This window comes from Hyaena hyaena, unplaced genomic scaffold (genome assembly GCF_003009895.1).
Source record: "Hyaena hyaena isolate Hyena2069 unplaced genomic scaffold, ASM300989v1 scaffold_124, whole genome shotgun sequence".
In the NCBI taxonomy this organism is placed as follows: Eukaryota; Metazoa; Chordata; class Mammalia; order Carnivora; family Hyaenidae; genus Hyaena; species Hyaena hyaena.
Window position 1 is genome coordinate 3250214 of NW_024080755.1, and position 22617 is coordinate 3272830.

The window sequence follows — 22617 nt, forward strand, 5'->3', positions numbered from 1 at the left end:
TATTGGATGCCTGCTGTTGTCAAACGTCACGAGGTACTGAGTGTAAAGACAAAATAGAGAACGGCCCTGCTCAGCGGGAAGGCTGGCTGGGGCTAGACCCCAATAAGCAGCGTCTTGAGTCGCATTTCCCTGCTCTCCTGGTCTAGGTCCCTGCGGCTGCTCAGGCCCAGGGGAGGAGGGGGTTTCAGGCTGGAGGTACGGAGTCGGTCTGGCTTTCCTCAGGGCTGGTGAAAGGAGCCAGGATGGCAGGGAAGACCCACGAGTGAGCTTCTGCTCCACAGGCCACACGGCAGGTCAGTCAGACCCTGACTAAGTCAAGCCCGGGTTCTGCCCGCTTTCGCCCCAGATGGGAAGGCGGGCCCGCCAGGGGAGGGGCCTGAGAAGAGCGGCCGGATGGGTGGAGGAGGAGGAGAGGAGGGAGGAGGAAGAGCCTGAGGGGAGGAGCCAGGAGGAGAACTCCCGGAGAAGCGGGAGGAGAGGGCGGAGGAAAGGGCAGGAAGGGGAGCGGGGAGAAGAAAGGCGCGCGGAGGAGGCAGGGAGGGGGAGGAGCCTGGGAAAAGCCGGGGGGAGGAGCCAGGGCAGAGGGTGGAGCCGGGAGCCGGGGGAGGTGCCGGGGGCGGGGCCGGGGAAGAGGCGGAGCCGAGGGAGAGGCCTCCAAGGCCGCCGCCGCAGCCGCCGCCACCGCCGCCAGTTCTCCTCCCTCGAGTCTGGCCGCCGGGGCGCTCCCTCAGCCGCCGTACCTCGAGGCGCGGGCTCTGGCGGCCCCGGTCGACTAGGACGCCCCGCGCGCCCCCCGCGGGTCGCCGCCGCCGGGGCCCGGGGCCGCAGAGACCAGGGCGCGCCCGGCCGCCGCTTCTGCCTCCCTCGGCGCCCGGGGCCGGCATGGAGCTCTTCCAAGCCAAGGACCACTACATCCTGCAGCAGGGCGAGCGCGCACTGTGGTGCAGCCGCCGCGACGGCGGCCTCCAGCTCCGCCCGGGTGAGACTGGAGGCGCGGAGTGGCCCTGGGCCCGGCGCGGCGGGGCGGAGTGGGGGGCGAGGAGGGGGCGCGGCCGGGCCCCTCGGCGCGGGCAGCCCGGCGGGCTCCGCCTGCGGCCCAGGCGCGCCGGGCGGGGCGGGCGCGAGGGGAGGCGCACGAGCTGTCATGATTTCCTGACGGGAGGGAGCGCTCGCCTCGCCCCTACCCCTCCACGGGGGACAAAGGGCCGGCGACCCTCGTTCCTCCGAGCGCGCCTCCGCGCCGAGATCCCCTGGGCTGCGGGACGGGAGTGGACCCGAGCTGAGCCGCGGGGTGGGAGGAAAGTTCGGGCGAGGCGCGCCTGGCCTTAGAGGCCTCTTCCACTCTGGAGCGGCTCTGGCACGTTCCCGCGACAAGTTCTGGGTTCGAATTCCGTCCCGATCTCAGACCAGAACCGACGGCGCCGGTTCAGTGGAACGTCCTGCCGGGGAGCTGCACTCGCTGTTGACATCTGTGTGTTTCTGGTGCTCTATTGTTAAAGGTGTGACTTCCTTCTGCTTACCTCATAAGCACCCGGGTTTAAAGCACCCTTTCTTTGATTTTAGTGTTAACAGTCAAACTGCATCGTAATGTCAAACTTCTAACACTTTTGTATGACTCAGTATTGTGTGATACCGGATGTGTCGTGGGGCCACACGAGGGTGTCATGTAAGCTGTTGGGAGATGCCTAAGTCTGCAACGATTAGTTTGTGTTAGGAAAGTTAGTTCAGAGCGGTGAGTTAAATAGAGCAGTCCCTGTCCTCAGAGAGCTGACTGTCCAAGACGCGGTTTCCTTTTTGGGGGGGCGGGGGAGGGGGGAGGACTCAGTGCACCTCCGCCTTTGAAGTTGCCAGTTGTTTTTCCGGAGAACCTCCGAGAGCTTTCATTTTAGAAGTGAGAGGACAGTGTTCTCTAAAGAAATGGCCAGAACATTTAAAATTTCTTTGTAATTCTGTGTGTAATGTAGACAAGAATCACAAGGTATGAATTGAGAAGTATAGGAAGGTCCAAATGAGCGTTTCGCATCACAGCTCTTCCCCTTTATAAGCTGGTTTCCAAGGACATTTTCCCTTAATTATTCCCAATCCCTATAACAACCTTACAAAAGCAGGTGGTGGTATCCTCTTTTTCAGGTGAGAAGAAGACACGTGTGAAACTTGGGTAACTTGGCCTGGGCTCACAGAGCCTGCCAGAACACTTTTGGCAGGTTCCACCGTTTTCTTATGGGGACCTGCTGGTTGATTTGTGAGAGCAGTGGAGGAGAACTTAATATTTTTTCCTAGGTTCTGGCTGTATTTTCTTGCCATTACAGTTTATTTCCTCGATTCAGAGTAAAGAAGAGAAACTACTGCACCCAGATAAGGTTCCTGATCTTGGGACAGAAGTCCAGTAGACAGGATGTGTTTGACCAGTCTCCAGTCATTCTCTGTTTTTCCCCATTTGACCATTTGCCTAGCACCTCCCACCCCTCTGCCCCCCATTTGGAGTAAGGCTTCAAAATGCCCCTTTGAAGAAAGGTAGGTTGCAAAATTCTCCAGGCTAAGAGCCGACTCTTTAGATTCTTAGGGCTTGACTATTACAGCTGGATGAACTTGAGATCATCTCCAGTTCATCCGACAGAACACTTTTCTGTGGCGCGTTTCAGGTTGGGCTTTTGAGTCCTTGCACATAAAATGTTTTGAAAACAGTACTGATCGGTGTTTGTTCAGTGTACATGTCGGAGGACAGGAATTAGTGTGTCTCATAAAAAACAGATTGCTAGGTGGTCACCTGTGAATTTGGGCAGTGGATTGAGACCTATGTAAATAGGGTGGGCTTGGCTGTTTCCGTTTCTAGGGCTCATCTATCCCTTCTCTTGGCCTCTAAGATTGACAGGGGTGAACCAAGCTGGTGGAATTCCATGCAGTGAGGTAAGGTCCTGGGAGCCTTCAGAAGAGGAGGGGTTTTAAGGGAATTATTTGTCTTTTCCTTAGTTTGTGTTTGTTTCTTGTACCCAAGAGGCTCTCCAGTCCTAACGGTTGCTTGGGTGTAAATTACTCGCCTCAAGTGAAGTTAAGTCAACTCTTCTTGCATGCAGCTAGTGACTTCCCTTTCAGTGGAAGGCCACCAGAACACCTACTGCTGAGCTAAAGAAGCTCAGTCAGTGAGTCACAGGCTTAAGCCTTTAAGGACTATTCACAGGGTAATCTGGGCCTAGAGTTTGTATTAAGCCATGTGGTTTGAATCACTGTTTATATATCCAAAGTCCATATCAGAAGGCAAATTAAAGGTTTTTTTTCCTGAATAAAATAACTCTAATCTTTGCAATTAAGTTCATATCACTTCTGAGGATATAGGAGACCACAGAAAGAAGTAGACCTAAAATCTAAAGGAAGAGGCCATTATGTTTCTGAAGTAACAGCCTTCTTTGATCTTCAGGTGTTCACGTGTAGCCAGTGAGTAAAGAATCCCATGCACCAAACTTTCCCAAATAGTATTTCCTATCCAGTACTCAAAGAATGGGTATTAATAATGGTATTTTAATTGGATAAGTGCTTTTCAGATCTTTTTCTATAGAATCATTTAATATTGTCTTCATTTTATTGGATCTTTTCCCTCTGCTGTTCTGGACAGCTTTGGTATTGTTTCTCATGACCGCATTTAAAATCTTTCATTGCTTCCTATTGGCTATTTAACTGAATAGGTTAGTGACCAAGGCCTTTCTTTTCCAAAGGGCAGTGTTATAAAACCAAAAAAAAGCCTGTGGGCTTTGTTTGTGGTTTTTGTTTGTGGCTATTGAACAACCTGAAACAGGACTTTTTTTTTTTCTTTCCTAGAGACCTCAAAAGAATCAGTATTGATTATTTAAAGTTAAAACGACCATTTCCTTAGCCAGGAAAGTTTGTCAGCCCCTTTTCTTGCCTAATTTATTCTTCTAAGCCCCTGCTCAGATACTGCTTCCCCCTGTGCTCACCCTGGCCCACATCCCTGGGGCAGAATCACTGGTCACCTTTATGGTGTTTCTGGGTGCTTTATACACTCAGTACACACTTTGAATATAGCACATACTGCATCACATGGTAGTAGTTTGCTTGCTTCTTTCCTAGTGGACAGCACATTCCCCAAGGCAAGGGCTTTATTCCTCTTGGTAGCTGGGCTTCAGACTGGGTAGGATGAAGAAGGTATTTTTGGTTGAGTTGAGCTAAAGTCCAGGTTTTCTCTCAGTAATATCATTGCCATAAAGATAGGATGTTGTGGTATGCCTAATATTCATTTCAGGCCCTGTTTTGAATATCTTCTAATTAGGGCAGAAAATCTCTGTCCAGCAGGGTGAGGAAATAACTCTGAGGAAAAGTGTATTTCCATTTGCGTTATTTTTCTACCTGATTTAGCATCACCTTTTTTTGTTTTGTTTTTTTGAAAATTTTTTTTTGAAATTGTGGAAGTATTCCATATTTTCTTAACCTGGTTTAAATTTTTCAGTTTCTTCTTCTAGCTAAACACTTGAGCACTGTTGCTTTTTTCTAGTGTTTTCACTTTAAGGGTAGCGAGGAGTCTGTATTCATTCATACATAGCCACTGCTTTTTGGTGGATGCTTCTGTCTTATAAGGTAATGACTACCAGAGATTGTTTTATTTTCTGCCAGGGAAAATGATAAAGCTCCGTGTGAATATTCAGTAATCTTCTGCCGGTGGTGTTTTGCTATCTGAGAATAAGGATTATAATTTAAAGACTTTAAAAAAAGGAATAGAAAACAGTCTACTATTGGAGAAGAGTGATAATGGTCTTATCTCTTTAGTTTTAAAAATTGCTTCTACTAGCCGTATGGCTTTGTCTGATATGACGGTGTTATGTAATTTCCTGCTGAGTATTGGTTCCTTCTATTCTGAGACTGAGTGACCATGAAAAGATGGCAAAGCATCTGTCATATACATAACATTCATAAGCATGTAAACTATATTTGTAGTTATGATACTCTGATGAATACCAGAGAACATTTTTTTGGAGGGGCTAGTGGCTCATAGTTAGAATTCACAGAAACCTTAAAAAGTGTTCCTGTTCTCCCTAGAGTTATTTTTTGATGAAAATTATTTTTAGTGTGTCATATGAAGTTCATTTTTTTTGAATGAGAAATTGTAGTTATGGAATTGATATGCACATAGAACTTATCTCTTTTCAGGAATCGTATTTTATGAAACTACATTCAGTTTATTTAGAATTTTTTTAGTGTCATTTGGTATTTACTTGGGGGAAAAAAGATTTTGAACTTTATCTTTTGTAAACATTGTGTTTACTAAAAATTCACAAATTACCATGACAAAATGTAATTGGGCATTTTGATTTAAAATTAATTATTGAATCTATTGTCAGAATATTTTAACCATTTTGTTGAATAACTAGGTTTTTTCCTGGTGTCTTTAGTCTTTAGTTTCCTTTAAGTAGTTTTATACCCCCAAAGCACTCCCCCCCCCCATATTTTATATTTCTAACAAGCTAGCAGTTAGATTGATTGTACATTTATTTTTATGAGCATTGATGCATGCAAGATAGAAAAGATCCCTATTTCTAAAGTACCTCCCCCCTTTCGCTTAAAAAAAAAAAAGTTTTTCTAAAGTGAGTGATGACCTTTGCAATCAAGTTTTACAGATTGTGGGAAGTTTTTGTGCATATTTTGTTGTCTATGTTGTCAACTGAGATTAACTATAGTAATAGTAACAGCTTTTATTTATTGAACATTTTTCTGAATCAGATACTGTTCTGAGCCCTTAATATGTACTGTTTATTTCATCCTGATAATAAACCTCAAGAGGAGGGTTTATTATTATCCTCATCTTATAGGTGAGGAAACTGAGGCACGGAGAATTAATTTGTCCAAGTTCACAGAGTAAGAGAGTCAGGCTCCTAACCCAGTATATGACTCTAAGGCCAAATTTTCTCCAATATTGACAAAGATGTTTTTATAAACCTTTTTACCTTCTTGACTACAGTTACAGGATTTATATTTTTATGGTAATACCTGACCTGTATCTTTAGCTATCACAATCATTCTAGAGTAGTATATGTAGAGACTAAAAGAGCCTCAGATGTCAAAGCATGCACATTGAGAAAGGATCGATGTAGAATGAAAGTCTGGTAACTGGGGCTACTGGTCGTCTCTGGCCCTAACCCTGCCCTGACTCCTTGTAGCAAAATTAGTTCATGTAGTTACAGGGAACGCTGTTCTGTAATTGATTAATGGTTTTTCCAGTTACGGTCAAGTTTATCAGGTTTCTCTTCTTTGGTTTTGAGAACATCTGCAGTTGGGGAAGGGAATGGATACAGGGTAGATCTTGGAGCTGAAACATCGATATGTACTGGATGGGAACTGTTTCAGCCAGTGATTAGCAACCTGAAGCCTTTCCCAGTCTCCCTGCAGGAGCCTCTAGATCCAGTTTCACAGGCATCCTTTCAGAGCACATAGAGCAGAGAGCAAGTGGAGGAGAAAAGGTCTTCGGGGCCACCACCTTCAAAGAGGGGAAGGACATCTGTAGAGTGCCTGGTTCCTAGATGCTTGCATTGTGACCAAGGCCTGGGCCAGCAGAGGCCAGGACTTGCCAAAGGCTGGCTTCAGCGGAGAGGCAGTCTCGAGGCCTTTTAAGCTAGAGCATTCGGGTCCCCAAAACCAGGGAGCCCGGACAGCTTGGTTTTTCAGAAATTTGGTTGCATTGGTGCTGCTCCCTGATGCCCAACAGCTTGACTCCCCTTTGTCCCAACTTCCCTGGGCTAACGCAGCCCAAGGAAGGAGAAGGACGTATCTAGGCACCTGGCTCGCTCAGTTGGCTACACGTCCGACATCTTCTCAGGTCATGATCTCGCAGTTTGTGAGCTCGAGCCCCACATCAGGCTCCCTGCTGTCAGCCTGTCAGCACAGAGCCCAGTTCAGATCCTCTGTCCCGCTCTCTTCTGCCCCTTCCCTACTCGCACTCTCCCAAAAAATAAATATTACACAGGAAAAAGGAGGTGTAGATCTATTGCCATTTCTCTAGCACCTGGCTCGTCACAGGTCTTCTGTAAAAATTATATTGAATGAATTGAAAGGATTCTAGTCCCTGGTCAACCCTGTGTACCTTGAGCAGCAAAGGGGCTGTTGGGATGATTAAATGGAGAATATAGGAACAGAAGACTAGAACACTGCCTCTCTTGCCAAAACAACAACAAAGTGCTAATTTCTCGTTGTCATTTTATTCATGAAAGGGAGGAATCGCACTTTTAAGTCTAGGATTCAGTCTCTTCTGTTTTTGAATGAAAATGGGATGCAAAGACATTTTAACTTTTCTCAAACTGGCCCTTGTACAAAAACCACAAATGACTTGTTGCTGATTTTGGTCGTTGTGATTTATGACAAAATTGGGTTGTGCTCGCTTCGGCAGCGCATCTGTGACAAAATCAGGTGATGTATTTGCAGATAGATCACTATTAGAAAATCAAACTAGTTCGTGCTGTTGAGTGGATTCTCAGAGACCTAATCTAACTTTGGTGTGGTTTCATGGGGATTTAAATGTGTTAGGTCTTTGTAAGCAGAATTACTGTCTCTCTATGAATAAACTGTAAACTGTTCTATTTCTGTTCAAAAAATTTTTAATGTTTATTTGTGAGAGAGGGAGAGAGAGAGAGAGAGTGTCTGTGTGTGTCGGAGCATGAGCAGGGGAGGGACACAGAAAGAGGGAGACACAGAATCTGAAGCAGAGTCCAGCCTCTGAGCTGTCAGTACGGAGCCTGACGCAGGACTTGAACCCATGAGCCGTGAGATCATGACCTGAGCTGAAGTTGGATGCTTAACAGACTGAGCCATCCAGGAACCCCTGTTCAAATGTTTTAAAATATAGCCTTTAAAAGTTTAGTCCTGCAAACACCAGCCCTGAGAAGTAAGAGCAATATCCTAGCGCCTCTAACAAACAATTACTTGTTAGCAAGTCTAAGTTATAATCATTATGTATTAACTGACCATAATTGAGCTGAGAAGAACGTTTGGAATATGTTTAACAAAATAGATATAATACATTTTTAAAATGTATCAGTAGCTGTTGATAATAAGTAATAATGCATAAATAGTATTTTTAAACTGATGATAAACCCTAAATGCTAACACATTTAGCATTATAGTACTATCACAACACATACTGGTAAGATCTTAATTAAATCTCGTGCTCTGTTAGGATGACTCATTTTCCGGCTGCTGTGAGACCCTTAAAGAAACTGCTCTCATTCACAAAAAAGCATCCACTTCTGGCTGCTTTCTGTGGTAAGCCTGGTTGAATGAAATACAGGTTGATTTTAGGTCAGTGTTTCTTGTTGTTTTTTCTTTTAAGGTAATTCATTTTATTTCAGGTCAATTCAATTTTAGCCATGCATTTCTTTAACTTGGTAGTGGGGTGTTTAGAAATACATTTTCTTTATGAATCTTATTCTTTGAAACAGCTTTTCAGTTAACCCCAAACTTGAAATTTCACAGTTTCTGCCATGGTCAATGTCTACAATTTGTAACAATCACAGAATCTGAAATATTAGGAAATTTTAAACATTGCCATAACGCTTTTAATTTTAGTAGTTTGCATGTATGATATTAATGATGCTTCTGAGTATCATTATACATTGTTTTATGCCAAGTACAAACATTCTTCTCCCTATTTCAGACCCTTGGGGGACAGACCAAATTGTTGAGTTGAGTAATAGTTTGCTGCTGTGCCTTCTGGGCACTTGTATTTCCTGACCTCCAGGATTCGGTTCTTTCTAGTAGCTGTTATATTTATCCCCCTTTACCTCTTTACAGTGCACATCTCCCTTGATTTACTATGGGATTATGTCCTGATCACCCCTTGTAAGCTGAAAATACCATAAGCCGAAAGTGTACTTAATACACGTGGCCTACCCAACATAGCCTAGTCTACCTTGAACATGGTCAGAACACTTCAGTTAGCCTACAGTTGGGCTCAAATCCTCTAATGCAAAGCCTATTTTATTATCAGGTGTTGAATATCTCCTGTAGTTTGTTGAATACTGTACTGTAAGTGAAGACAGAACACCCGTATGGGTGCAGGATGGTTAAGTGTGTGGGTTGTTTACCTGTGGGGGTCACGTGGCTGACTGGGAGCCTCAGTACCTGCGGCTGCCCAGCAGCATGAGGGTGAGGGTATGGTATTACATAACACTAGCCGGGGGGCGGGGAACAAAATTTTAAATTTGAAATACAGTTCCTATTGCATGTATATTGCTTTTACACCATTGTAAAGTCAAAGTCATAAATTGGACCATCGTGAGTGGAGGACCATCTGTATTCTCTTCTTGCAAAGAAGCAGCCTCACTTTCCCCCCTCTAATTTAGCATTCTGTTTCTCCTTCCAAATTATATTAAGTCTGAAATTCCGTGAAGTTATTTATTCTCTCAGCATTTATTGAAGACCTGTCTACTGGGCACTGTGCCAAAGAAAAAGATGGATAAAATGCTGTATCCTAGTCAAGGGTGTGGTCCAATGAGGGAGACACACACAGGATTCTAGAGAGACAGGTGCTGTGACACAGCTGTACGGCCCAGCTCTCTGGGAGGCTTGAGTTGGGTATTGAAGTTCGAGGTTTTAGTGTTGTTTTTTTTCCCACCAAAGTAGTGAAAAGCTGTTTTTCTTCCTAGTAAAGGAAATGGGAAGAAAGGTAGTCTTTTATTTGATTCTTTGAAGTTTCTTACAGCTATAAATAGTCTGATTATATTTCTCCTATGAGAGTGGAAAGCCCTGGAAGAAACTGGCTATATACATTAGTAGACTTCTATGGACTTTGTTTCCTGGCCAGACTTAACTCTTTTGTATGCACACTGACTTTGTTCTAATTGGATACTCAACCACAGAAGTCTAAGTGGCCAGACTGTCCCTTTACCTCTCACCCACAGCACACTTTGCTGTGGTCCTTGCTTCATCTAGAAGCAACTCATTTGAGGCCAACTAAGGTGGCAAATCCTAGACCTGATGGTGGGTTTGAAGGCAGAGCTTTTTGTCGGTGGGGGCCGGAGACGGGGGAGGATGACACAGACCATCCTAGGTGAAAGGAGTCAGTCGGTTTTGAACAGTTTCCAGGAGAAGCCAGAAAATTCTTTAAACACCAGCTGGGAGAAATATTGTGTCTATTTAATTATTGAAGTTCTAATTTTGTGCATCTTGGTTAAAAGCTCTAAAATGGGGAAAGAATGGGGCACCTGGGTGGCTCAGTCGGTTGGGTGTCTGACTTCAGCTCAGGTCATGATCTCACAGTTCAAGCCCCCCTTTGGGCTCAGAGCCCACTTTGGATTCTCATTCTCTCCCTCTCTCTCTCTCTCTCTCTCTCTCTCTCTCTCTCTCTCTTCCTCTCCCCACCTCTCCCGTGCGTGCTCTGCCTCTTAGAAATAAACATTAAAAAAAAAAATTTTTTTTTTTAAAAGGGGAAAGAGGGGTGCCTGGGTGGCTTAGTCGGTTAAGCGTCCAACTTTCGCTTAGGCCATGATCTCGCGGTTCGTGAGTTCGAGCCCCGCGTCTGGCTCTGTGCTGACTGCCAGCTCAGAGCCTGGAGCCTATTTCAGAGTCTGTATCTCCCTCTCTCTCTGACCCTTCCCTGCTCACGCTCTCTCTGTCTCTCTCTCCTAGAAATAAATAAAAATTAAAAAAAAAAAAAGGGAATCCTTGGTGATTCTCCTAAAAAAAATAAATAAAGGGGAAAGAAAATACCAACTGTTAGCTCTAATTTAGCTTTCAGGATCCCATTTCTGAAAGATCTATCAAAAAACAGTTTTGGGGAGCACAGAAGGTGAGAGGTCTATCCTACCCAACACATTGCTGTTCCTTGGGTAACGCATTACGAATTTACTGTTTGAGGATTTACCGAATCTTTATCTGAACTGATCATACTGTCTGCTGCTTAAGGTAATAAGTTTGAAAATCGCCATTTAAGCTGTACTTGCCTTAATTTATTCTCAAACCAGGTCTTTTAGACGTGTGTCTCCTGTGCTGGTATTCTGAATGCACTGTGAATCCACACCTTTCATAATTTTGTACATTTCCGTCAGGTCCTCCCAGCACCTGATTACATTGTCTGACCTTTCACAAAGTGTTGTTTTTTTTTCCTCCCCTTTGATCATCCTGTTCTTTTTTGAGTTGCATTGGGCTTTTCTTGAGATGGGACAACTGGGACTTTACATGTCAGAATCATAACAATTTTTAGATTGGTTATTGTAGAGTTTAAAAAACAATTTCTGATATCTTTCATGATTGTGGTTAAAACCTTGTGGCTCTGTTGCTGCACCCTAATTAGATCCCTGTTTTAATAGAAAAGTCTAGAAATTCTTAAGATCCCTTTCCTAAGTAGTGTCTCTCATCTTTTAAGTATTAGGGTAATTTTTTGAAACATTTCTTTTTTTTTTTTTTTAACTTTGTTTATTTTGAGAGAGAGTGAGAGAGCACAGCATGCTCACACATGCACATGAGCAGCGGAGGGATAGAGAGAGGAGGAGAGAGAGAGGGAGGGAGAGACTCCTAAGCAATACTTTATTTCATGGAAGTGTTTAAAGTTGTACATGGCACAGGCATCTTCTATGAATCAAAGTGATAGAATAAAATTACTGATGTAGGTTCCACCCAGTAACCTATAATCCTTTAGACGAGTAATTCTCAATCTGCCAGTACATTAGAATCACCTTGGGGAGATTATCAAAATACCTATGCCGGGGCCCCGCCGTGACCAACTGAGTCAGACCCTCAGAAGGGGTGGGGTCCAGACATCCACATTTTCTAAATGAGAAGCCAGCATCAGCAACCATTGTGGTGGGAGTGAGTTCACCTGGGGGGAAATCACCAGCTGCTAAAACTTCTAAATTGGGTTAGTTCTTTAGCTTGCTGAATGCCGGAAAATAATTACCATTAGAGAATTCAAAGAAACTTCAGACTTTGCATTTATGTGATGGCACCTGAGTCAAATTATTCACTAACCTGTTTCCTTGCCTAATTCGGAGAACTGAATCTCGGATGAGCTAATGATGGGAACTTTCAGTTCCTCACTTTAGAACCCTTTTCCTCATTTGACTTTGGTATTGGTGATTGTCTTTCAGAGCAATAATATCCTTTGTCTTTTGCAGGAAATGAAACTTGGGTCTGATTATTTATGCATACCCTAGCACCTTCTTTATTATTATTATTTTTTCTTTTTTTTTTTTTTTAAATGTTTTATTTATTTCTAGGAGAGAGAGAGAGAGAGACAGCGTGAGCAGGGGAGGGTCAGAGAGAGAGGGAGTCACAGACTGAAACAGGCTCCAGGCTCCGAGCTGGCAGTCAGCACAGAGCCCGATGCGGGGCTCGAACCCACGAACCGCGAGATCATGACCTAAGCGAAAGTCGGACGCTTAACCGACTAAGCCACCCAGGCGCCCTATTATTTTTTTTTCTTAAAGACACGTGAAATTGCCTGCAAATTCTTTAGTAGATGTGTGACACTCAGGCTTATCTAGCCAGGGCTGAGGGAGCGCCAGTCTCTCTGGGCTCTTGGAATGAATGACTCATGTGCTCTGCAGGCACACAGAAGTTAATCACTTGTTTTTTGTGTACCAGGAAGAGAAGGGCATGTGAAAATAGAAGCCATGTGCTGCCAAATGGGTCTGAAGAAAGAGTGGAAATGTTGACCTAATGGGTCAAACAATTGAGCTATGACAAAATACCCAAATATCTTTGGGTAAATGTTACTTTCGTTATTCTGCTAACTTAAATTTGGTGTTATTTCTAAAGTGCTAGACTTTTGTAGTTTGTAAGCAACTCTACCAGATAACTTTGAAATTCCTAAGTTTTAAAACCTATTTGCAAATTTCAAACGTTTCTCTTTCAAATTTGCATGCCCCATTGGGCCATCCCTTTCGAAGGAACGATTAGAAAGCAGTATGTTGGTTGGAGCAGATAAATTCCATGGCTGTTCTTCGTGGAAGGATGGTAGAGTCCCATTGGTCATATTCTCTGCCATACCATTGCCTTCCACCTCCAGAGAAGCCATTTGTATTGGTGACAGGGTGTCCATTAATTACCGAGTGTAGTTGGTACATATGCTTAGATTCCTGTCCTCTACCTGTGTCCTCTGTACAAGCAGACTCTGCTAATGCCAACTTTTATTTCCTTAGTGAAGAGTAACAGGTTACACACACACACACACACACACACACACACACACACACACTTTGAAGTGAACTGTGTACAAGGTACCCTACCAGGCAGCAGAATCACAGCAGTTCAGAAAGACATATGAGCGCCCCTCTTGGGCCAGGTATGTTGTCTGTTTAGGTCTTCCTCTGTTGCTTTGTCTATACATTGGCAAGGGAAACCATTTTAAGTTAAAGTTTCCTCGAATTTTCAGGCAAGTCTTCCATTGTGAGAAATCACACCTGTGTTATTATATTTATTAAAATATAAATGCTTTTGGTATTAAGAGCGCCTATTGCAAAATACTGGTCTTTTGGGGTCTTCCTTTAAAACCAGTGTAAATGGGTGCCTGGGTGGCTCAGTTGGTTAAGCATTCAACTCTTGATTTTGGCTCGGGTCATGATCTTAAGGTTGTGAAATCAAGCTCCTGAGCTGAGCGTGGAGCCTGCTTGGGATTTTCTCTCTCTCCTTTGCTTTTTGCCCTTCCCTGCCTGCCTCCCCTTCTCAAAAATAAATAAATAAATAATAGCAAAACCAAGATGTTAGTTTTATTAAATGTCATTGAAGAATGTGGAAACTAATTTGACAAACTATTTGTAAAAAAAAAAAAAAAAAGTCATTGAAGAGAACGTTGAAATAACATTGAAGATAAAGTTGGTAGGAGAAATCCATTTTCCATTTCAGTCTTTCATGCTTGCTTTTACTTATTCATTCATTTGGTTCAGTGACTACTAAATGAGTGCCTGCTACCAGTGGCAAATAAAACAGGCATAGAATTAAATAGACTGATAGATTGAAAGTTAATCTGTCTTTTAATTGGTTGAAATTACACATTTTTGCCTGAGTGGCTCACTTGGTTAAGTGTCCGACTTCTGCTTAGGTTGTGATCTCATGGTTCATGGGGTTGAGTCCGGCTTTGGACACTGTGCTGACAATGGAGCCTGGAGCCTGGTTTGGAGTCGGTGTCTCCTCTCTCTGCCCCTCTCCCACTCGTGCTCTGTCTTTCTCTCAAAAATGAATAAACATTAGAAAAATAATAACCTAGACATTTATTATAAGTATTAAATTGTTATTTATTACATAATATGTAATTGTATATTATGAAATTATTATACTTATTAGTTATTTCTACCTTTTTATGTTTTCCATTGTGTATATGTGGTTTTGTTTTGTTTTTTTCCTGTCACTTTTTCTTGTCTTCCATTGGATAGCTTGAATTTTTGTCAGGTGTCTTTTTGTTGCTGATTAAAAGTTATACAGTACATTCTATTTGTATTTTTCTATGGTTTTTCATGACTTAGGGCCCAGTACTTATTTTCACCTATGTAAGGAAAGTGTACCAATATTCGTGTTTTCTTCCCAAGCATGTTTTTACCTTTTTTTAGATTTTACCCCTTCTAGATTCTCCCTCTGTCCTGCATAGAGGATTTAGGGGAAGGGAGGAAGTTGACCCCTGTACTCAGTTTCCATCTGACCCAAATCAGGTTGCTGGGACTGAGACTGGGACGCCATGTTGATATCTAGGCATTGAGATAGTCTCATAAAACATTCATTAGTCTGAGAAGGCTTTTGGGAATTCTGGTCCTACCATAAGATTTAATAAGTAAAAACTTTGAAGTTGGGGTTTTTTTTTTTTTTCTTTTCTCCTTTCCTCTTTAAAAACAAATCCATATGTAGGCCCTTGAAATAAAAATTATGGAACTGAGTGGTAGGAACCTGGAATTTTATTTTTTTTAATGTTTATTTACTTTTGAGAGAGAGAGACAGAGAGACAGAGTATGAGTGGAAGAGAGTCAGAGAGGGGAGACACAGAATCTGAGACAGGCTCCAGACTCTGAGCTGTCAGACAGAGGCCAACCTCAGAGCCCAACACAGGGCACGAACCCATGGACCATGGGATCATGACCTGAGCTGAAGTCAGACGCTTAGCCAACTGAGTCAGCCAGGCGCCCCGGAACCTGGAATTTTAAACACCTGTTTCCCAGCTTAAGCTAAAAGGTATTGAATGTTTCTGTGCCAGGCGTTGTGTTGGGCACTTTCTCATGATTCTCTCTCATTTGATCCTTATTAAAAATGCTGCAAGTTGCATGAGCTTTCCATTGCCAGCAGAAGAGCTGTTGCTGAGAGGGGTTCGGGGACCGCTGAGGCTCTTTCCCATCCCCTCACCCCCGGGGGCACAGAGCACCCGCGCCACCCTCATCGCACTTGCATCTCTGGACTCTGTCTCCGCTCCTGGTTCTGGTGTCTGCTTAGGCCGCCCTCGTGCACCGGGCCCTGTCTTGTCACCCGGATCTGTGGTTTTGGCCCGTCCTCTCCTGTCCATCCTCTGCTCGCTGGCCCTAACATTCAGTCTCCAGTGCAGACCTGCCCCATCTGGATGGACCGGCTCCTGCATGTACTCCCTGTTGCCCACCCCACCCCGCCGGGTGGCCCCGTGCACTCCTGCTCACACCTCTCTGCCCCGCAGTAACCAGGCTGTCTAGTGTCGTCACCGCATTCAGTAAAGATCTGCGTGCTTGTTACGTGTGAAGCAGCCTGTCAGGTGTAGGACTGACCAGAGCGTTTTTAATGATCTAGATGGGGGAGGTCTTGGCCCCAACAAGGATGGTGGCAGTGGGGTTGGAGAGAAGTGAAACACTCATCAGGTACTGAGGAGAAAATCATTAGGACTTGGGGAGGAAGAAAAGCATTTTGGATGACTCCCAGGTTCTGGCTTGTGCCGCTGGAGCGATGTTGGTGAGCTAAAAGGCCTGTACCAGTGTAAAATGAGGGTATTAGACTCGAGAACGTTTTGTAGGGACTCTTATGGGGTTAGAGGTACATTAAAAAGAGCCCTGGACGAAGTGGGAAATGGTGCTCTGATTTTGACAAGCTTGTGTTGTATTGGGCACAGTCAACCCTGATATCTTCATCTGAAATAGACCAAGTGACCTTAACTTTGCCACTTTAAGTAGCGAACCCTTCTGTGTGATTCAGTGTACATTACCTGACCTCAGCTTGCCTCTCCATTCCATGCCGTCTCTTCCTTCGTTTGTCCATTCAGCGTTTTGGAACCTGCTGTGTACCGTGTACTGGGGACATAAAGCTAAATGAGACTAGGTCTCCATGAGCTTCCTGTTTAGTCAGGGAGATAGGAAAGTCAGTAATTAGATGCACTAGACCAAAATAAGGTGTCATGACAGAAATACATACCAGCAGGGTTCAGCGGGGCCACAAAAAGAGTGCCTCATCAGTTCTCCTGGGTGGGCGGAGTCAGCAATATGTCAGGGAACACCAGTGATTCTTGTTCTGAGTCTGGAATGAAAAGCAGGCAGAAGTGGGTGTGGAGCAGCATTCCAGACCCAGCCTGCACGCACTTCTGGATGGTTTCGGGAAGACCAGGGTGCTGGGGGGTGGGGAGGGGGCGGGAGGAGGGTAGACACAGCCAGACTAGCCCCTGCAAACTTTTCCAAGGAATTTGGACTTTGTCCCTAAGGCTGTGGGGAGTAGAAATGAAACGTTCAGATTAGTGATGTTCATATTTACGCTTTTCTAATGGCTGTTTTCAGGCAAAGAGCAATATTTAAAATAAAGGCAGTTGGGGTCCCTGGGTGGCTCAGTTGGTTGAGTGTCCGACTTTGGCTCAGGTCATGATTTCACAATTCATGCGTTCAAACCCTGGATCAGGCTCTCTGCTGTGAGAGCAGAGCCCGCTTCAGATTCTCTGTCCACCCCCCCCCCCCACCTCTGCCCTTCCCCTGCGTGTGCATGCATGTATTTGCTCTCTCAAAAATAATAAATAAACATTTAAAACAAAGGCCTTTATTACATCCTGATGAGCAGCAGTTCACCAGGAAGGGACCATAATTCTGAAAGTGTATGTGGCTGACAACATAGTCTCAAAACATGAAGCAAAAATTAAGGGAAAAATGGAAAAATCTACACAGAGTGTAAGATTGTAAACATAAACTCTCAAACTTTTTGGTTGAACAATCAAAAATATTAGTACATACAGGAGTTAAGCAAAATAATCCACAAAGTTGATATAATGAGCCCTCACCTCAAAGGTAAATAGTATGTTCAAATGTTTGAGATCCATAATAAGAAACACTTTTTAAATCATGACCTGTATGATACATGTATGTACCAGAAACAACAGTTTCATGAAATGTTTCTCTTTACCTGGTGCAATTTTCCTGTTTCCTGTTCTGCCCAGTTTCATTGATGTTAATGTCAATCTCATTATACAAAATTGATTTCATGACCCACTAACAGATTGACTCCTTTTTTCTTAAAAACACTGAGTTTCATTCACACATAGAATTCCCCTCCCCAAGCCAAGCCTCTGGTGCCCCTCTCTATCCCCCTCAAAACTTCCCCCACCTGCTAAAGCGAAGATGGGTTTGACTCCTGCTTTTACTGAGTCAAGGCCATCTGAGCAATTCATTTGCTGCTTCTCCGTTGCTATATTTAGCTTTTCACCTTCTCCCAGACCTAGAAAAAGGTAGTGCCCTTCCTCTCCAAGGGCAACTTTTACACCTGTACTTTTGATTTCATCATCTTCTGTTTTCTTTTCCTCCTTGAATATCTCCTCTGGTTCTTATTTCTCCTTAATCATTGCATTAGGACCTCAGTCTTAACAGGTTTAACCAGCTTTCTCTGGATCTCAAAGATGATCTGTGACTATTCTTTTCAGTCATTGGAGCACAAAATTTGGTCATCTTGATAGTTTTTTCTAGCTTTTTTTTTTTTAAATGTAAGTTAAAACTTTCTTGAATGGCTGATGTATTCTTGTGGTTCAGAATGCCAAAGATGGAAAAGGGTGTTGAGTTAGAACTTTCTCACCCACCTTTTCTTTTAGCTGTTTGATGCCCTGTCCTTTCTGCCCTGGCCCCTCGCCTTCTTCACCCACTCAGGAGAGAAAAGCTGTTTCAATGCCATTTTTTTACTTACTATCTTCCCATCCTTCCCTGGCTTCCTTTGAGGGGTTTCCTGTTAACCTCCTGTGCAGTCTTCACTTCCTGTCCACCCCATCCTCAAGCTGTGTAGCTCCAGGTCTTGTCCGGCTCAGACCCTTGCAACCGCCTTCTCGTTTTTCCCTTCCTTACTCTCAGTCTCCACCTCCTGTCAATACTGGTAGCTAGTCCCTGACGCAGTCTTGTTTTATTTATGCCATTACCTGCCTGCCAGAAAGCACACACTCATTAGTTTTTTGTTTACATCTCGCCACAATTGGTCTCAGTTTACTTTTTCTAGCTTTATCAAACCGAATCTTCACCACAGCCATTGGCCTTCTGTTCCAGACAGCTTGTTCCTTTATTTTTATATCTACCTACTTAGCCTGATACAGTACCTGCTCCCTGGCAGGTACTTGATAAGCATTTCTCCAATGAAAGGACACATTCCAGAACAAACTCGGTACTCTCCTTTGCATTATTTTTCTTGCTGCTTTCCTAATGTTTCAAGTTCGTCTTCTATGTAACTGTTCCTGACTGCTTTACCTCTAACTTTGTCTTCCTCTTTCATATTGCTATATAGCTCATTTGGTACCCAAAGGGTAGAGTTCCAAAACTGTGGTCCGTTCATTTGAGGTCAAGTTGAAGGGTTATGGGTGGTTGGAGCTCTTTGCTTAGAGGGGCATCTGTGTTGGCAGGTGTTGAGACTTGGCCTGCCTGACAGAGATTCTGGCACATCCTTTGAAAAGAAATCAGGGTATTTTTAGTCTGTATACCAGTGTGAATTCCAGTAGAGTTAGGCTTTTAAAAATTAGCAAAGATAAAATTAATAAATATTTAATACTGAGTAAAGAACAGCTTTTTAAGTGTAAAGATCATGAAAAAGGATCTGTATAAAAATTAAAAACTGAAAACATTTGTAAACATATCAGAGTTGATATCTTTAATATAAAAAGGACTCAAATCAGTAAGGAATATAGAAGCGTTAGAAGATATGAATAGCAAAATCATGGAAGAAACATAAGCAGCCAGTTTTATAATTAAATGTCTAATTTTATCAGCAATGAAAAGAAAATAAACATCATTTAGGCAATGGATGCCAGCAAATGAGAACAATTTAAAAAAATTCTAAATGGCCACAGGAGTACTTTAAAACCATAATTTTCATATTTCTGGCAGAACTCTAAGTTGGTATGTAACCTTTGTAGAAAGCAATTTGGTAATGTTTGAAAGCTTTAAATTTTTTCATGTTTTCACCTACTGATTTCATTGCTAGGAATCTGTCCTAAAGCTCTTAATTAGGGAGGCAATACAATATTTGCATAATGTTCATCACTTATCACAGTATATTTTAACAATAGGGACAAACTAGAAATCACTTAAATGCCCAAGAGTTAGGAAGTGCTTCCTTTAATGGAAAATATCTGCAGCTGTGAATTATAATTTTGAAGTGTTTTTTTTTTTTTTTAAGTTTATTTATTTTGAGAGAGAGAAAGCACAAGTGGGGAAGGGGCAGAGAGAGAGGGGGAGAGAGAATCCCAAACAGGCTCCACACTGACAGCACAGAGCCTGACACGGGACTCCATCTTACAAACTGTGAGATCATGACCTGAGCTGAAATCGAGAGTTGGATGCTTAACCCACTGAGCCACCCAGGTGCCCCAAAGAGTATTTTAAAGACCTGAGATGACTCACAAAATGTTAGAAGAAAAAAAGTTAGCATATACTGCTGTATTTGCAGTCTTGTGTTTCGGTATGCACACAAACTCTGACCCTAAACCTAGCAAAATAAGTTATCTTGGATGGGAGTGATAAAATATTTTTTTCCCAATTTTGTACAGTATTACTTTTATAGTAAGAATGTGTATTACTTAAATTGTAAATATGGTCCTATTGGTTAGTTCCATGTCTGGGTTCCATAACAGGATGGTTAAGAATACAGGCCATGAGTCATGCAGGCCTAGCTTTGAATTGCAGTTCTGCCCAAAGAGAGTCAACTTCATTTGCCTCCCGCTGAGTATATCATTAACAACAAAGACATTTAAGATACAGTAGTCAAAACTCAAGTGAATTTGGAGACCCTGAACTATTGAGTCTGTAATTACCCCATGAGTTATAGATTGATTATAAATTTCACTAAAATAAAATTTAAATGGTAATAATTAAAATGTAATTTAAATTTCCTGCTAAGACAAATATTGTTTTCATTCTCAGTAATTTTTCCCAGCTCTTGAGCTACCACTAGGTTTTCATTTATCTCCATGTATTTAACAGCCTTTTGCGCCTGGGTTTCTCTCGCAAGAGAGTTAAGCCCTGCCGTTCTCACACGTCCATTGTGTGTAACGAATTAGCCTCTTGTCTGGTAGTGGAGAAGAGTACTGGGTATGTGCCGTCCTTGGGAGAATTGAGAAAAGTCACCAAAGCGTTCTGTTCTAAGGACCCCTGATTGGGATGCTTGGCACATGGTATGCACTCAAGAAACGGCAGTGGTTCTTCCTGTTTTCGCCAGAGAAGTCACATAAAAGAGTACTGGCTTTCTGGATTTCTTTGCTTGGTGTAAGCTTCTTTGGCAAAGGGTGTTTTCTAGAGTGTGATCCAGTAAGTGGACATCTCTATGGCTGTTTCTCAGGCCTTGACTTTGAATCAGGGACCAGCTGTGGGCCACAGGGTGGTGAGAGAACTCCTCTACCTTACCCTCTTGCAGTGTACCAGCCTCTTTCCTCCACTGCAGGGCGCCAAAGTACTGCCTCCCATCCGAGTAGAGTTTCGGCTTGTCATTTCTCTCCCCATCTCTGTCCTGATGTCAGAAACCTTTTTCAGGCCTCGGATTTAATGCTTTTTCATAAATTGCTTTACAGTAATGTATTCAGTTCTGGATGTGCATAACTGCCCTTTGGGGATGGTGATCATTTAGAATAGACTACTACTGTTTTAATATGTTTTCTGATGAATATATTCTCATGATTGTTTCTTATTTTATTTTAGCTACCGATCTACTTCTTGCCTGGAATCCCATTTGTTTGGGATTGGTAGAAGGTGTTATTGGGAAAATTCAGCTTCATTCAGGTATGTTTCCGTCGAGTCCTTAAATTTGTCAAAGTTAACGTGGCATTCTATGACCTTTTCTTCTTTGAGGATGAATGTGGATTCTGTTACGACTTTGATTCCTTTGCTTTTGATTTTGGGTCTGCCCAAAGTAGTTATAGTTCCATATAAGTTTCATGAAGTACAAATAAAACATTAGAGAAAAGGAGGGATAATTTTACAACCTTTTCCTCCTCTTAAAAAAATTGAACACCTACTATGTGTCAGGAATTCTGCTAGTTGGTAGAACATAATAGTGAGAAAAAACTGACCTGTTTTCACCCTTGTTGTGGAGCTTATAGTTTAGGAAGAGAGATAGCGGTCAGTAATCTCTGAAATAAATGTGTAATTGTCTGATAATTGTGGTAGGTGCTCTGACAGAGCTACGCAAACTGCACTGATTTCAAGGGAGAGGGCGGTAGGAATAAGACCTCAGAGATAGGCACGTGGCAGACCATGACGGGCCTACTTTGGGTCAGCTGTCCATCCCCGATGCAGTCCACTCTGGCTAAGGAAGAGCATGGTTCTCTTAGCACGCAGTGTGGCCCTTTCCAGGGCAAATTGATAAAAGGTCTGAGTGATTCACCAGGCTCTTGCTTAGAAGACAGACACTTGTGTCTGGTTCAGAGGGAATTTTGTTGCTAAGAAAAGAGATGTATATAGGTAGTTTCCAAAAAGTCCTGAAAAGGACTAAGTGAAATATTTTAAGCACTGTATTTAAATATGTTTTTTCCTTTGGCATCAGTTTTAATGAGTTATGAACTATAGGCAGCTTTACCATAATTACTATGTAATTGGGAATCTAGCTACCTCTGTAGTATGTATGCCCTTTTTTACTCTTCTAAAATAAAATTGTTGTGGGCACCTGGCTGGCTCAGTGGGTACAGTGTGTGACTCTTGATCTCAGGGTTGTGGGTTCGAGCCCCACATTGGATGTAGAGATTACTTAAAAATAGAATCTTTAAAAAGTAAAATAAAATTGTTACGCATTTGGGAGCAAGGTTGCTTCTTCTGTGTTGTAAAGTACCTATTGCTGGAGACCATCTCATTTTCTTTTGTTAGATTCTTTGGTTATTTCTAAAAAGTTATTACTATTGGGGCACCTGTCTGGGTCAGTTGGTAGAACACACGACTCTTGATCTCCGAGTCGTAAGTTTGAGCCCCACATTGGGTGTAGAGATCACTTTTTTTTTTAGAGATCGCTTAAAACAATAAAATTAAGTCTTAAATTTTTTTAAAAATTTGTATTATGAAATATTTCATAGATACAAAAAGCTATTTATTATAGATGTACAGTGTAGGTTGTTATAAAACAATGTATATATGCTACCCAGATTAAGAAATGAAACATGATCAATGTCCTTGGATCTCTCACTGTGCCTTTCTCCAAGAATACCCTACTTCCTTTCCTTCAAGAGCACCTACAATTTTATTTTTAAGTAGGCTC

The 22617-nt window shown here is 42.8% G+C and overlaps 1 protein-coding gene across 3 annotated transcripts in view; it reads left to right on the top strand.

Annotated features, from left to right (window-relative positions):
- The first annotated feature begins 687 nt into the window (after positions 1-687).
- Positions 688-22617, top strand: part of INPP5F (inositol polyphosphate-5-phosphatase F) — an 85523-nt gene continuing 63593 nt past the window's right edge. For all 3 annotated transcript variants that reach the window (XM_039237328.1, XM_039237329.1, XM_039237331.1), the window contains exons 1-2: positions 688-979; positions 21072-21152. In XM_039237328.1, coding sequence (XP_039093259.1) covers positions 883-979; positions 21072-21152 — 178 coding nt within the window. In that variant the 5' untranslated portion in view covers positions 688-882. The remainder of the gene's footprint in view (positions 980-21071; positions 21153-22617) is intronic.